The following is a 17,179-nucleotide window of genomic DNA, read 5'->3' as shown; positions in this document are numbered from 1 at the left end:
CGCCTTTGGGAACAGAACCCTCGCCAATAACCGGGAACTGCCTGTACTAGTTAATGTCCATTCATCCCACCCACAAACAATGTGGGATTCAGGAAGTAATTACATACTTGTAAAGTTACGTATATGAAAATGATATTTTTGAAATAAATTTAAGTTTCAGATGTACTTGCCAAGTAATTACAGAATCTGACCCCTCCCTCCTCCCCTCCCATGCACATAACAGCAAAAGCAGAATGAAGCCTACCAGCATAAGTAATTACCACATAACCCGTACAGTGGGGGCTAGTCACCTACACTTTGCAACGGAAGCGCTAACGCACTTTTCTTAAATTTAGGATTGTTGTGCAAGTGAAAACTATAGCAGCTAAGTATTTAACATGGTAAGTATATATGAAACTTAATTTTATGATAAAAATATATTTCTTTTTTTGATAGTGTAGCCAATGTTAAGCCTCCAAGGAATTACACTCTCATGGTCCCCCAGGGCTTCATAAGACAGACCAGCCAATTACAAAGAATTCTCTTATAGTTGGTCTCAGTCAGAATGGTACTTGCTGATACAGTGATAGAATATAAAGGACTCAGGACAGGAGGGCCCTATCTCCTGGTGCTTGTTGATACAGTGATAGAATATAAAGGACTCAGGACAGGAGGGCCCTATCTCCTGGTGCTTGTTGATACCAGTGATAGAATAAAAGGATCAGGACAGGAGGGCCCTATCTCCTGGTGCTTGTTGATACAGTGATAGAATATAAAGGACTCAGGACAGGAGGGCCCTATCTCCTGTCCTACAGCGATTATCTACGTTCTATATGTCTTACTCGCACAGATGTGACAACAACATAAGACAAAGCCATCTTGATTACATAGGCTTTATGTCCTACTCGCTCAGATGTGACAACAAAACCGCGCCATCCTGATTCACTCTGGTCTCTCCATATTATGAATAATTGTCTATGGTAGTGAATCAGCTAAGAGGACAGTGCCAAGTTCTTTAAACATTTCAGAATGTCTAACCTTTCTAATTAAAACCATTTACAGAGGGAAGATACAAACATAAGGAGTATCTCGTCTGTTGAGATTTTAAATCAAATTGAGGTGACTTAGCAGCTGAATGTTATCACTGTTGTTATTGTATTTTTCTCATTTCTTCTTCAAAAATAACTTTGATTATGTGTGCGTTTCGGGAGGAAGAACACTAATTAAGTGTCCTTGAGGAAAGTTAACTATTTAGCTGCATTTCCCTGCCACAGGTGCTTGCCACTGATCTCTGTGCAAAAGCACATTATTCTAAATTAAGGAAACTCTGGGTGACACAAAATAGTCAGTCTAGACCCAAGTATATGCCTAAGAAAAAAAAGAAAAATAACTCAATAAGTGTATTAATAAAAGAAGATTATAAGCATGGAGAACATTGATGACAGTAGAATACTTATTATTAAAAGTAACATACTTTAGTTGCTTATAATAAAAAAAAATAAAAACTCTCTTGCAAGTGTTCCATAGTTTAGGGAACAGAACGTATGTGCATTGCTGACACAGTAGGTTCATTCTGAGTGTTGAGTAGGGCCATTCAGCCACTTGAACTGTATTTAATTGGAATATCTGCTGCAGAGAGGCACACAAATATGATTCTTCTTTAAACTTTTTATCTGGTGCTCTGTCATATATAAATACTGGCCACATGATGAAATGTTTGATGTTTAATTATATATTTCCTTCACAAGCAAACACACACACAGTACAGTAGGTATCACAATACTTGTAGTACCTTTGTAATTTAAAATCCACGTTATCCAAGAATGTGTTATTGTTTAGGACAATATATTTGAATTATGTACCTTAACAATGTAGGCACATTTTTGTTTTTTTATTTTTTCCCCTTTATGTAATTTTTGCTCCTTTTATATTTTATGCATACTGTATGTCAACGTTTTACATTCAGAGGTATACTTCTTGAAGAGAATTTAATATTGCTGATCTATGACTAAGGGGTTTTGAAACTTGATTTTGTTGCATTTACCGACTATTAATAGGGCTTCTTTTCACAAGAAATACTTCACAACAATACGTGTTATCAGTAGTACGTATGGTTAAGAGTCAGAGATAATACCTCTTTAGGTTTCTGTAGCACTATTCATTTTTAACATGGAAAGGATAATTATTGTTACTTAGTGCTACAATTCATTTTCTTAGAATAATCACATGGTAATGAAATTTATTCATTTTTAGGTAATGTGTTTCAAAGGTCATGGAATTTAACACTTAGGTTTTAAGTACAGATGGTTTGCAAGCTAATGAAATTTGTTAATTTTTTTAGGTACAAAATGGAGAGTTTAAAATTGAAGAGGGATGGGATGGTATCAAGAGTGGTTATTCAAGACCAAACCACTCTTACAACATTATGGAAGCTGAACCAGAAAAGTCTGGATTCTGTTGTTAATAGCACATTACTGATTTGTGATGCAAGAATCTAGTTATACTTTTCAAGTGAATTTGACTAACTTATAAGTTTCATTGTGATAAAGTTACTCCAGTTTGGCATGTTATAAACAGGTCTAACTGTAGTAGGTTGTCTTGCACGCTCATTTGCCTCGAGTAAATAGGAGTTTTGCAAACTCAGTTGACTGTGTATGTCTTGCAAAACTCGCATACTCTGCAAGTGGAGCTGTGATCACTCATTTGACTGTATAGAAGGTTGAGAATTGCAAACGCATTTTAACTATGTAAAGATGGGCAGTGCATGCATATCCAAATTTGAATGCTGGCTCCAAACTCATCTTTCATGAGTTAGTTTTGTGTGGCATGCTCACTTTATTACAGCAAGCTGAGATTTATGTGCTCACTTGCGCTTTAAACCAAAGGAATTGTCCTAGTCCTTTCCATCCCTGTTTTAATGTAAGTTGAATCCTGTGTGTGAATAATTCAGAAGATTTTTTTTTATATTTTATTAAATGCTGTTATATAATTCTTGTATACCTTTATAAGCAATATTTTCCCCTTAATATTCTGTATAGAATCTGGGAGCTCAACCTGTTTTCATCTGTCTTCAAGTAGTGAACATTTAAATGAGAATGTGTAGCTAAACCTCCATTTATACTGTTTTGTGATAATAGCTAAACACCTGGTAATATTATTTTAAAGCTATGAAATCGCATTACTTTCTCCTCATTATTTTGTATCTTATACATTGTTTCAATTTTTGAGCATTGAGCTTAAAACTGTGATATGGCCAGTAGGAACTTCATGTTACCTTCCTGTTTTTTTTATTTTATTTTTTTTTTTTAATGAATCCAGACAATTTCATTTGTGTGGTATTTAGAATTTAAACTTTATTTTTGCTATGAAGTTACTCGTTCAGCCATTTATTGTAATTTTTATAAACATTTCTTCACTTATTGATTGTTTATTTGTATTTTATGAAGTGTTTGTAAACTCATAGATGTATAACTTTTAAAGATGATGGCATATTGAAGAAAGTGTAGATGCAAATAACGAGTGATGATATTTGATATGGATGTATAAATCATAGAGTACAATACTGTACAGTTATTATTTGATAGTCCTGGACTGAGGTGCCAATGCAGGCATCAGAAATGGCCTCATTTGCAAAATATATTTTTAAAACTAAAGTCAAGACATCTTTCTTTTTTTCAGTCACACTGTTAATTTTTGTTTCAATACACTTTTTCTCAAATTTATGAAAGTTGAAATTTATAAGAGTAAAGTTTCATTGGTTGGATATCCTGTGCAGGTATAGCATTGTACTCCTGCCTTGTATTTGATTGTTGCAGTTTTAAGGAAAAACCAAGCGATTTTTGCAGGAAATAATATACTCATCTGCTGTTGTAGATAAAAGCATTAACTTTTAGTATACTTATGAAGGAATTTCTAAAAAGTGCTCTCCTATAACACAGAGCTCATAGTCTTTATATTCCCTAAAAACATTAGGTGATTGTTTTCAACACCACATACTGATTACAACAGTTCTCCTTTTACCTTCCATACTAAATTTTAATGTTTTCAAACTACTGATTATGTACAGGTCTCCTCACCTTCCATACTAAATTTCATTGTTTACAAAAGCAGTGTGACAACTAATTTGTAAATAAAATTTAGTCATGAGTAGGACTAAGACTAGTTGATATATTATAGGAATTGGTATAATTTTCAACAATGAAAAAAATATTCAGTACATTGTATTAAGGAATTGGTTATTTAAAAATGAATCAGAGGAATAATTAAGACTAGTCTATTAATACTTTCCTGACATATTAGCATATGTCCATGGTATAAATATAACTGGCATTCTATACATCAAGTAAAATGCTGAACCTATGCTTACTTCAAAATTCAAAGATTAGCAAATTATAATTCATGTCACTTTAACCAAAGCTTGCTTCTAAATTTAAAGATTGGCAAATTAACCAAAGTCTAGAATGTATGATGAGAATTTACTTAAGTGATATAGTACTGAACATCTGTTGAATAAGACTATTATGAAAACAGTATTTATGAACATGAGTTCTCTCTGCATTTTGAAATCATGTTTTATTCACACAATAAAATTAATGTCAAATTGTAAACTGGGATATTCAAAATAAATTTTAATAATAGCCGAGCCTTCCAGATATATAGATTACATATTCGATACAGTACTTAACACTAAATTAGTACTTTATAAGTAGCCCTCCTATATTTTATCAGACTTTTAATTCCAAGTAGAGAACAGACTTGACTAACTTATGGCTTTATGTGCAATTTGATGCAAACTCAGTAAGGCATATTATTTAAGGTTTATTTTTATCTAAAGTTCTTTTGTGCACCTTACTGCAATTTAATATTGACTATGAAGACGTTGCTATTACTGCTCTGGATTTTCAGGTTTCTTCAAAAGTTTTCATGTCCGTGACACTAAAAACTCAAGGAGATTGCATTCTTTTTTATAAAAATATTTAGCATGGCAGTAACTTATGTATTTTGAATAGCAAACCAGGAAGTAACTGTGAAAGATGATCCGTCCACTTCCCAAAGAAAAAGTGAACATGCTAATGCTTGTAGTAAAACATCACAGAAAACCTGTCTACTCCTCAAAATCTGCAAGACTGCACAGAAATAAAATTAATTTACTCTTCATCTGCTTCTGTCTGTATTATGACAATGCTAGCTATACAGTATCTGCAACCTGTGATGACTCATATTTTTTAAAAAATATTGATTTTTCTCCCATCAAACTAGTTTTCTGAGTGGATTAAGTAGCCCTTGTCAAGACCAAATTTCATTTTTTAATGTAAGTCATTTCAAGAATTTTATACACTTATGTCTTATATTCTAAAGGTAACAATTTCATGGTAGTGTAAGAAAAAATGAGGTTATTGTAGGCTATGGAAACTGCTTTTCTAGTAAATGCTCAAAAACTGTATTTTACCATATCACACCATTTCAAGGAGAGCTTATGATGATTAATAAAAGTTGGATATTTCTCCAAAATTAATGTTTGCCAATGGTTAAGAGCAGCTGCTGAACTTCAAATTAAGATAAACCAAAAAGATGCATTGCCGTAATTAAAACGGTGTAATTTGTATAATGCTAATGAATGAAACTTAGAGTGCTTTTCCATTTTTTACATTCAAATTCATCTTGTAGTCCTTCAGATCATATCCGAATTCTCTATACTATTTCAAACAGTTTTATATATTTATAGTGCCAGATATATCACTTTCATACTTTCATTATCCAATTTATTTTCTGGGATACCACTGACCAGATTTTTTTCATGGATTTCCTCAACTCCAGTGTAATGTATTGTGTTATAATTATATGCCTCATTATATTTTAAAGGATGCATAGTTTTCTGTTTTTATGATGATCTTTATCATCATATTATTGTTGTTATGAAGATGATAATTATCTATATCACTCCTGTGACAATGATGTAGTTTTTGAGTAATGATGATTACAAAATGTAAGGGGGCAAATGTGGGGATATTTAATTTAAGTTTGCATGGAAGTTTGAAATTTTTCATATTCTATGAAAATGCATACATTATTATGCATATGGGATATCTAAGTATTTTATAGTGGTAATGATAATAGACAACTATATAGCTGAAGTTTGCATGCTAAGGAACTAATTCTGTAATGATTTATGTATCCTTATTTCGTATGGATTTGTTTTTGCTACAGTTCTAGACTATTATTTAAAGTAGTAATTTTTGTTACAGTCATGCTTAATTCATGTGTGGGTCTTTCAAAATCACTTATTACTCAACTAATGCAAGTGAATTGCAGTGCTTGTATTTTCATGAAATTTTTCCTGACTATTAATAAAGCTTTTAAATTTGATTGTTTCTGACAATGAGCATCATTAATTATTTATAACTTCATATTTTTACAATGCTATTTTACTCTCAGAGAGGCATGTAAGTAAAATCAAGTGATCTTTTTAATCATGCTTTAGTATTCAATTCATTTATCTTAATTCTCCCAATTTTGAGCATGAATAAATTTTGGAAGTGTACTTTCAAAATTATTATATGCCAGTTCCCAGCCACAAATGATAGTCAAGTTACAAACTTGCTTTCTGATGTTGCAAATTGTGCTTTTGTCACTTCAAGATTATGTGAATCACACTCTCCCTTCAGACAAAACCCACTTCTTTGTAAATGGGTGACTTTCTCTTGTTAGCAAAATATGATGTAAATACAGCAGAGTATTGATTATACATTATAAAAGACTTTACTTTTGTATGCCCTAGAATTCTCATTTTAAAATTAAAACCTCTCAGGTTTGGATTAGAGTCTTCGAATTAACAGGACTTTCAGATTTATACTCCCTTGAAGCTTAATGGAAAAACCTCATGTCTTCTTTAACAATGGTAAATATGGACAGCATTAGTTTGCTGCTTTCATGTAATGAACACAAAGATGAAAAACACAGTCATAGGTGGCAAGAAACAGGGATTTTTATCATCAGAATCAATAACTAGTATTCAGAAAATATGGGTGTGTTATATACAATGCTTGTAGCTCTTACTTTTTCTACATTTACATTCCAATTTTTCCTCAAGCTAACCTTCATTTTCTTTATATAAAGAGGGTTCATGAATGCCAGTGAAGCTCATTTAGAAAACCGAGATCTTCAACTTTAATTAGATTTTTCCTTCATCTTTTGAATCTTTTCTTTTTGTGCTTTCCAGGTTTTACGTATTTACATTTTTATTTTTAGCATTTAAACTTTTGATAGTTTTGTGGTGCTTCCTTCAGATTTCATAAATCAGTCATTTACTACAGTATCCATTAATCATAAATATTTAACTGAAATCAATCTTTTACTTGAGCACATAGTAGTGATCTACATATCTTGCTGATCTTCAATTTGATTATAATAACAATGATTTGGTTTTGTAAATGTATAGATGGGTGAAAGTCCTGCATACAATGTTGATGTTCAAGGATTTAAAACTTCTCCAAAACTTCTGTAATTTTCTTATTTTTTCTCTTAAGTAATCCAGACATAGCACTTTTTATCTGTTTAAGAACAATCCCTCCAAAAGTGTCAGTTCACCATAAATTTAATTTACTGTGTTTCATATTATGAAAACAACCAATTCAGACCAACCACTTGAGTTATGAATTTTGAAGTGGGTAGTTCGGTTAATTTATTTCCTCATGACTTAATCTTTATTTTCCTACAAATCTTTTTATGCTTTTACTTTGACAAAAAATTAAATTCTCTAAAATTGAAGAATTTGTTCAGCTAACACTAAGTCTAGAAATTTGACCCTGCGGTGATGATTGAAATTGCTTCATGATACAAATGATTATGTTTGTTTATTGTTTGTCTCCTTTGTATTATCATAAACCAACTCAGAAAAATTCTTCAAAATTTTACATGAAAAAGTAAACAGGCAACTCGGATAAATTCTTCAAATTTCAAATGAAAAGGCAAACAGGATTTCAAAAGGCAAGAGGATAAAGAAAACCTCTATCTTGTCTTTGTCCATTAAGGCAACTTGATGGTTATCATTGTCATCTGGAACTTCATCTTTGTTACTTACATTATATAGACAGTGTAAGAAGGGCTAATAAAACAATTAATTATAATTTCCATATTTTCCATAAGTATTCTTGTGTGCGCATGTTAACAGACTACCATGACCCATGAAATCATAATCCATTATAGTGCATACTTGATTAATAACAAATTGTTTGTTTTTACTATGTACATATCAGATACACCTAGCAAATTCGTAATGCTCACTAATGCACCAAAGATCAGTTCACTTCATTACTCAAGTGAGCAGAAATGACTTGACATTAGTTTTGATCTATTCCTGGCAAAAAGGTCCCACCTACACATTTTACCCTTGCAAGATATTACATTGCAAATCAATACCTGATGATATTTGTCAGGGATAAAACCTCTTGTAAAGTTTTACTTTTATAAAACCTGACCTCTACTTCTAAATCTGGAATATCTGATCTTATCTGGGTCATTATATTTAACTATTTGTTTATATAGTGTTCAAGAGAATTTTATACTCATTCCATTAAGGCTACTAATTCTTGCAGAAAGTTGCTCACATGTAGAGAAGAACCTCACCTTTCCATTCATTTTCTATAAAGTAGTTTCTTTTATTGTACTATATGCAGCATTTTTGCCATTGCTTTTTCTATACCTATATCTAATTTTTAAAATCCTTTTATTTGTGAAAAGATTCCAAGCCACATAAATTTCTCAAGTATTTTGAACATAAAGGAGGACTTATTGTTTATTCTCATTTGTAAGACTGATAAGAGGTTATGAGCAAATGTTAAGGACACTGCAAATAAAGATTAAATGCATAAAATGTGAATTATACAAGATTATGTTATAAATTATTCTCTTTATATACTTCTGTGTAAGGTCACTTCCCTAGAATTTCTTCTACACTGTGAATGAATGAATGAATGAAAATGTTTGTGGTTGTCTCAGTAAAATGTAGATTAATCTAAGTTCAAGTCTTACTACTTCTAGTTTATGACTGAATTATATATTTTTTTTTATATATTTTGCAACATACTTCAATGTGCCACGTACATTGTTTGAGAAATCTTTGACAATTTTAGGGCATTTTATATGTTCTAGGAACCTAATCCTCGCGAGTAACAAAGCTCGAGTGTTGGTAACAAAGAAAATTTAGTATCTGAAGTAATGTGAGTGAATGTATGTATTGTATATATGATTTTGTGAAGAACTTAAGTACTGCATATCTAAAGTAAAAAAAATTTCTTACCATGAAATTAAGAACCTAAATAATGACTATATTTCTTTCCTAATAAAAAACATAAGATTTCCCGCAATGCTCATTTAAGGTAATGAAGGAAGCTGAGACATTGACAAGATAATTAAAAAATCAGCTCAGGGCATTTATCTTTCCTTGGTGTATTTTTCCTTTGAGAGTTTAACAAATGAAATATTTTAGAGATGTTACAAGAACCAGCAAGTCTTCCATAGAGTACCATGCCATTACTTATTCTCTTCTATTCTCAAACGAATAATGAAAAGTTTTGCTGATATGGATTTTTTTTTTTACTTTAGATACTAATTTTTTTATTGCATTAAATTTTTTATTGTTTTTTCGGTCTGTAATTTTCACATTATTTTCACTTTCAGACAATACCAGACTTGAGATCATACAGTAGAATTTCTCAAGTATTTCATTTGTAAAAGAATGATGTCTTAAGTGTTTATTTGGTTCTCAAAAATTAAATGATAGCAGAGGGCTGTATCATTAGAAAAAGGTGGTTCAGTAAAGCTTCAGGTAAACTCTCACTTTATCCACATCATAAATCAGTCTCTATCTCCCTCATATATTAAACTGAAGCTAAAATATAATGATGCTCATATTTTGTATTATTTTGGTAAAGTGATAATTATGTCTGCTCTAATTTATATTAACTTAAGAATTTAAAATATAATGAAGCTATGGATAAGTTTAATTACTTAAGTTCTTAACTTCTAGCAAAAGTTGTTACATGTACAACCTTCACAGAAATTTTGTTAGAACCTTTTACATTTCTCATTTGTAAAGTCTCAAGTTTTCTAAATTATTTTATGTATATGTATAAGATGGCACAAAATTTTCTCTCATTTTATACAATTATAAATCCCATGCCGATTACTTGAGAGCAAGACTGGTTAACTACATTTGAGTTGGAAATATTTGTTTGCCATACTTCAATAACATTTTAGTATCATTATATTATAGTAATGGAGAAACAGGATCACCTGTCATTCTCTGATCATCATGACAGAAACCACTCGCAAATCCCACTTAATGCCTTACCTGACCTTTGCTTCAATTTAGTGGAGCCAATGGTAGTTGGCTGTATTTATTTATATGTATGCATTTATACCGATTCTTTTAGAATTTGCTTTTTTTAATAGCTCTTTAAAGTTTTACCTTCCTCATCTTGTTTAAAGTGAAAGAATAACTACACCTTATGATGTACGAACTGACAACATTTATTCCCATTCTGATGGTCAAGACTCTGCTGTATTGTAGGAAGTAGTACTGTAGGTCTTAGATTGTAATAGGACCCTAAATCTGTAGAATGATTAGAAGTCTTTACAGCTTTGCACAAAATGTATAATTACACAATAGAAGCGCTAGGAACTCGTGTAAATAATTGTCTACTGTGTACTATGTGTTGGGTAAGGTTTTATCACACTAGAAATAGTATGAACCTCTGACAGTAACTGCTGTACTTATTTTCTCCCCTTTTTATTATTCTAAAAGGTACTCTGGATAAAGGTTGCTCTCTCAGTATCTTTTTCGTTTATAATACTCTCTCTTGTAAATTTTTTTATTTTATATCAGTTTTATTGCTGTTGAATACATATTGCCAACAGTTATTAAGAGTTATTTATAAATGAAATTTTTCTTATGATCCTAATTTTTTAAAAGTGAATTATGTATTAGTAAAGGTTAATTTAGGGTTCTGTACCTTGTAATTTATTTTAGAATGTTGTTTATTTCTCATTATGGTTGTAATGAAATGATTCCTGTCTCACGTTTTACTACTGTGTTGTGCTGCAAATATATATCTTTTTATTTGTTTATAAAAAATTTTCCCAACATTACCAAGTGCATAATACCATAACTATGCAATTTCTATGTATCTAAAGAGCCTTTGTATTTCAGTTTCATCCATGTGTCTTTACCTATCATTTAGGGATACAGGTCTTAATCTGTTTTATCTTGTGTATACAATGTTAAATATTTACTCTGGTTACAATCCCAAGAATTTTGAGCTATGATACAAGTCACAAACTTCAATCCAGCACTTATCAGAGTTTTAATATAACATATCCTGATGAGTTGATTTGCATTGGTTTGGGTTTTCTATACGTATACTGAAAATGTTATCCTTGACACGCTCATTTCCTTGTGATTAGCAAACTGTTTTCTGGTTATAATGGGCAGTTGCTTATGCATGTTATATTGGTTGGATGGGAGTTTTATGCTGCACCAGGGAGGGGATGTTTGCACGTTTGTACCAGTGCATTGGAAGCAAAAAAACTATATGATTTGTTGAAAATGAGATATTGTAAAAACTAAATAATAATCTAAGTATTTTTAATAAGTATTTTTATTAGCCTGTTTCAAAGCTATGAACTTAGTGGCCTATGTTGGTTTACAAAAAGGTTGTAAATTATTTGCCAATGCCATTTATTTTATAGGCCTTTTACACCAAATGCCTATTTTAACAATGAATGTTACGCTGGAACACTTGAATACCACTGTCTACTCCCTGAAGCAGCAGGACTCAGTTTTAATTGTTATTTTGCAATCAGTATTATTGGTCTATAAAACAGAATTTGAGTCTCCACTTGTGAATCAGCGATATTAAAGAGTTCAGGGAATTCCACAGGAACAGCTTTATAACTTTTCCTAATAATGATTAATGAAATTGTTCACAAGTTGAGATTGCTTCCTTTAGGTCTGTACCTCAACAAGTTCTTCACAATTCTTTGATCCTTTTTACTGTACACAGACAGAGAATGGTTTCTTGAGATACTTTGTTCATTCCCATTTCTTTCACAGTTGTTTGATCGGTTCAAAATTCTTTATACTTAATTTATCACAGCCATATATTAATATTTAATCATGTAGAGCCCCTTTTTCTATTTCATCAACACAATCAGTACAAAATTCTGCTCTTTTATTCCATAGATCTAAAAGCAAAAATGTCAATTTTATTCATTCATGTAAAGTGAGATCAATTATAATAGAATGAGTTAACTAATAGTACGTATTATAATTTAAAGGCTGAACTTATCACATTCATGGATTTTTAAAGATGCTCCCATACAGCTTATAATTATTCTTCATTAAAAATAAAATTTATCATAGTTAAAATCATTCATGAAGACCATCTTCTTAAAGAAACTTCACAATCTCTTTGACTACAGTAACTAGTAACCTTGAGAGTCGCTGCACCTGTAGAAAACATAAAGTTCTCAGGTTCCCAAAACTGGGACACCTGTTTTTTATTATTATTATTATTATTATTGTTATTATTATTGTTATTATTATTATTAGTATTATTATTTTTAAGTTTATAAGTTTAACAAGTTTATTGAACCCCCTTTTAGAGACTCATATATCATGCCCAAATGAATTGTTCCAAAATAAGAGATGAAAAATTGGGATAGTTAAAGTTACAGAAGTTGAAAACTATATGAGAAATGGGAAGAAAAAAAGAACATAAGAATAGCTGTAGATTAAATGTAATACAACTAGGAGCTGAAAGGATGCTGCAAAGAATCTTGTGTGCAATGATTCTGTTGTGTAAGAAACACTGTAATAGGCCAGAAGGACCAAGACGTCATTGAAAAATGCAAGGGTTCCCACCAATGACAAACCCAGGCCAGACATTACCGATTGTTAAATGAAGAACAAGAGAATGAAACAAAATTATTGGGGTTACATTTTTTTACATAATGAAGTACCTTCCCTGAATTATGAGTGTTCATTATACCCATGACAAGGCAAAAACATTTGGCTTAATGTGAGTTGTCAGGTGAAACAGGTTCTAACTTTTGTTAATGACTGGCCACCTTTCTTGTTCATCATATATTAATAATAAAATAATAATAATATGCAGACTGCAGAGTTCACTGTACATATTTTTCCTCAGGGTAAACTAGTGAGATTCAAGGTATTGTATGCAGTAAAAACAATTTTTAATGCTCTTATGGCTAGTGGTAATACCTTCATAACAAATTTCCAAGATTTATTCTAACACAACAGTACTTTAACCGTAAACCAACTAATTCTCACGAAAGTAGAAAACTTTTTGTTTAATACAATCCTGAAGTTGATTTACAAGACATCTAGGAATTTCCTATAACATTCTCCTAATTTCTCTAACACCTGTTTGGGTAACTTACAAAGCATTCACTTCTGCATAATTTTTAAACTAAAACTATGTTGAAATACACTTGATTCTTTAAGGGCTAAAGTATGGTCATTGGTAACAGGAGTATCTTATTAGTTATTATAACTAGTTTAAGCAGACTACAGAGCTAAAATGCTTTACTCTCACAGGGCTGGCCAAATGGAAATACGTACAGTATAAGCAGCAATCACAGTACTTTGCCAACTGTAAAAATGATGCTTCTCTAAGTAAAAATATAAATGAATCATTTAAATAATGTTTCAAGGGTTACAAACTTTTTTCAACAGTTTCTTTGGAATTTTTTATAATAATGTACTGTGCGTCATACTACATTAACCTAAGTGATAAAAATCAAATTTGTATACATAGCAGTACATGTCTCATGTGATAAAGAATTTACTTTCCATTGGTCTTCAAAAAATCTGAGAAGAGCTAAGTATATTTTGTGCTAATTCATGTTAGTTATAATAATTAAATGATCCACATTGGGGTTTTCCTGTAGCTACTCATTGGATTAAAAGGTGGTTCTAAAGGTGTACTGCAAGGAACTCAAGAAGTAAGAATTCTTAACGTGTACTGCAGAGGGAGTGTTTTAAATGTTACGCTATACAAGTTATCCTGATGGGATAAGCCATGCACATGGGATGACGTTTAACACCACATTTGGGTAAAACGAAAATATCAAATAAAAGAAATGAATTTGCTAAATCAAAGGAACAAAATATAATCTTTTAATGAAACTAATATTGTCAATTCAATTAACATTTGCCTATTTTATTTTGTTGTTCTACACAGGATGATAGCTTCAAGCAACTGAAGATGACCAAATTATGTAAAAAGGTATTTCAACAATAGGAATCGGATGCGATGCAAACATCAAAAGGTGATGTTGGTTTTTCAAGAGCATTCTCATGGCTTTTTGCATTGAAAGTCACCATTGATAAAAAGAATTGCAAAGGACAGTGTAACACTGTAAAAAAAGATGATACTAGTTAAGCAACAGTTAAAGGATCTTTATAAAGATTGAGGCAGATTAAACTATCATTTATCAGTCACAGGGACACAAGCTGTACTAACGTATGGGATGCTGGATGATACAACACTAGCAAGCATGTACTATTAGCATCCATATCTCATCACATGGGGAGATTGTCAGATTTTAGAGGGAACAGATTTTTTAAAAAGTGGAACTGATGAAGGATTACAACACTGATTAATTATATATTTTTTTAAATTTGACGATCTGCCCTAGGATGAGATATGGATGCTAACAGTACATGCTTGCCAGTGTTGTATCATCTACCATCCATACGTTAGTACAGCTTGTGTCCCTGTGACTGATAAATGATAGTTTAATCTGCCTCAATCTTTATAAAGATCCTAATGCTCTTGAAAAACCAGCATCACCTTTTGATATTTGCATCACATCTGATTCCTATTGTTGAAATGCCTTTTTTACTTTATCTGATCATCTTCGGTTGCATAAAACAGTCATCTTTTTCAAAAAAGATCAGATGTAGTAGTTACTCAATTTTGTACTATAATCTACTATTCCATCTACCGCACGATTAGCAGTCCCTACATCGTCTAAACTTTCTTGGCATAATGGTAAGCGTAACTAACGATTCTTTGCAGCCTCCCATCAGCCAAGCTGCATTGTATATTTTTTTCCTGTCTTTTCCAATTTATCTGTCTCCTTTGGTCTCTTCCAACTTACTAGCTAACTAACTTCAATTCCTTACTCCATTCACCTTCATTCAAAATAAACCTTATGGGCCGGCCCTACGAGAGTCAAGAAGTGTGATTCAGTGGTTTAGTTTAACTAAGACTTAATTAATAATATCCACAAATTACTGTATATACTGCTGACGTGATCAAGAAATTAAACCTTTAACCCCAACAAACATCAATTTTGTACAAAATGGTCTGATACGTATGTGTATGACCATTAACACAATAATGTCTGAATCATATGTCTTTCTGTTTCTCCAAAGACTTTAATATATTTTCAACTACCACGTAAGTACCCATAAAAACCCCTTTACATACTCTTTATGTACCATTTTTTTTTTACTTACAATGACAGTCCAATTTAATGAAGCAATTTAGATACGTATTACAAATATCACGTAAGTGGAGACAAATTCTGCAGAAATACGTAGATAAGCCTAGCCATTATCACCATGAACAGTTTATGTAACATTTGCAATTACCAGCTCCCAAGTATGTACTAAACAATGCATGTGTGAAATTCTTTATTCTTAATGTTAATCGGCCGAATATGTTGCGGTGAAATAAGCTGTACCTTAACATGGAAAGCAACGATGCAAAATTCATACAAACATTGAGCCATATCAATATTATCCATATGAAATTATGTCTAGTCATGTTGGTGTAATTTTGACTTTGTTTCCAGTGCAGTAAGAGGTGCTTTGGACAAAGTTTTATTTACAGCCGAGTCTGCTTTGTGTGTATCTGCTTTGCTCATATTTTATACTTTAAAATAACTGTGATTAGAAATATTTCTTTTTGTAGTATTGCAACCGTAGAACCTCTATAAAAATATTATGCCTCGTCCCAGCATTCTGTAAAACAGGAAAAGGCTACAAAATGCTTGCAGGTGTTTAAATGAAAAAGGTAGCTGTGCTTAGAATGTTATGCTGTGTTTGAAATGCAATTTTGATGGTAATACTATACGTACATGTAAAAGTAATGAAAATTTCTGAAGTCTTCATACGAATCTATGTTTGTTCTTGGTGCAAATCTAGGTTTGTAATGTAGGGTTCATTGATGCAAAGATCAACATTTTCTAGTACATATTGCAATAAGACAATTGTGCAGTTAAGACTTACACGTTTAGTAGCATATCTTGTGATAAGGTCCATGAGTGAACTGATTTTGTAAAGGTTGTAAACAAGAAAGGTGAGATTATGAGGTACTAAGAAACTCTGTACAGTACTAAACATTGTACTTTCTTAAGACCACACCTTCTCGTCTTAACTGCACAAGTACAAACTAAACATAAATAACGTCAAAGTTGCACAGACGGACCAAACTAAAATTCCAATGCTCATGAGAATTGCTTTTGTACAATTTGTGTAAAATATACATTATTTTCTATTTGATAAAACTTATATATTTCATTATCCCCCAAAATTTGTAGTTTCTCAAGTACTATTACTGATATGGTAACGAAAAATATAGGACTAAAAATGCAAGCAACTTAGGTACCAAGTATGTGTTCTTAAAATGGGGACACCATGGGGGGGGCGTGTTGAATGTCATCAGTGTACCTCACACAGTGTACTGTAGGCATTACTAAGGTTCTTTGGAGCGTCCCTTCGGCCCCTAGCTGTAACCCCTTTCATTCCTTTTGCTGTACCTCCATTCATATTCTATTTCTTCCATCTTGCTATCCACCCTCTCCTAACAATTGTTTCATAGTGTAACTGCAAGGTTTTCCTCCTGTCCCACCTTCAAATTTCTGTTTCAATGCTGAATGACCTCCTAGGTCCCAGCCCTAGGCCTTTGGCCAAAATTCTATATTCCATTTCATTCCATTAAAATGGGGAATTTGCTGCCTTACACGGGTGAGGCCTTCAAGAGGTCACACAGGTCACCCCAACTGACAACTAATTATTATATTTTAGTCTAAAATTATCATGAATTTGTTAATTTTATATGAATAATGCAAAGGACAATGCACATCAATCTTGTTTTGTAATTTCTTT

General features: G+C 31.9%; 1 protein-coding gene across 1 annotated transcript in view; it reads left to right on the top strand.

The window, feature by feature from the left end:
* LOC135198859 (ras-related protein Rab-39A-like) overlaps positions 1 to 16,578 on the top strand; it is a 46,044-nt gene extending 29,466 nt beyond the window's left edge. The window contains exon 3 of the mRNA XM_064226832.1: positions 2,321 to 16,578. Coding sequence (XP_064082902.1) covers positions 2,321 to 2,443 — 123 coding nt within the window. The 3' untranslated portion in view covers positions 2,444 to 16,578. The remainder of the gene's footprint in view (positions 1 to 2,320) is intronic.
* The last annotated feature ends 601 nt before the right edge of the window (positions 16,579 to 17,179 follow it).

The sequence above is a fragment of the Macrobrachium nipponense genome, chromosome 22 (genome assembly GCF_015104395.2).
Source record: "Macrobrachium nipponense isolate FS-2020 chromosome 22, ASM1510439v2, whole genome shotgun sequence".
NCBI lineage: Eukaryota > Metazoa > Arthropoda > Malacostraca > Decapoda > Palaemonidae > Macrobrachium > Macrobrachium nipponense.
The sequence above is the reverse complement of the archived record's forward strand: the minus strand, read 5'-3'. Positions and strand labels throughout refer to the sequence as shown.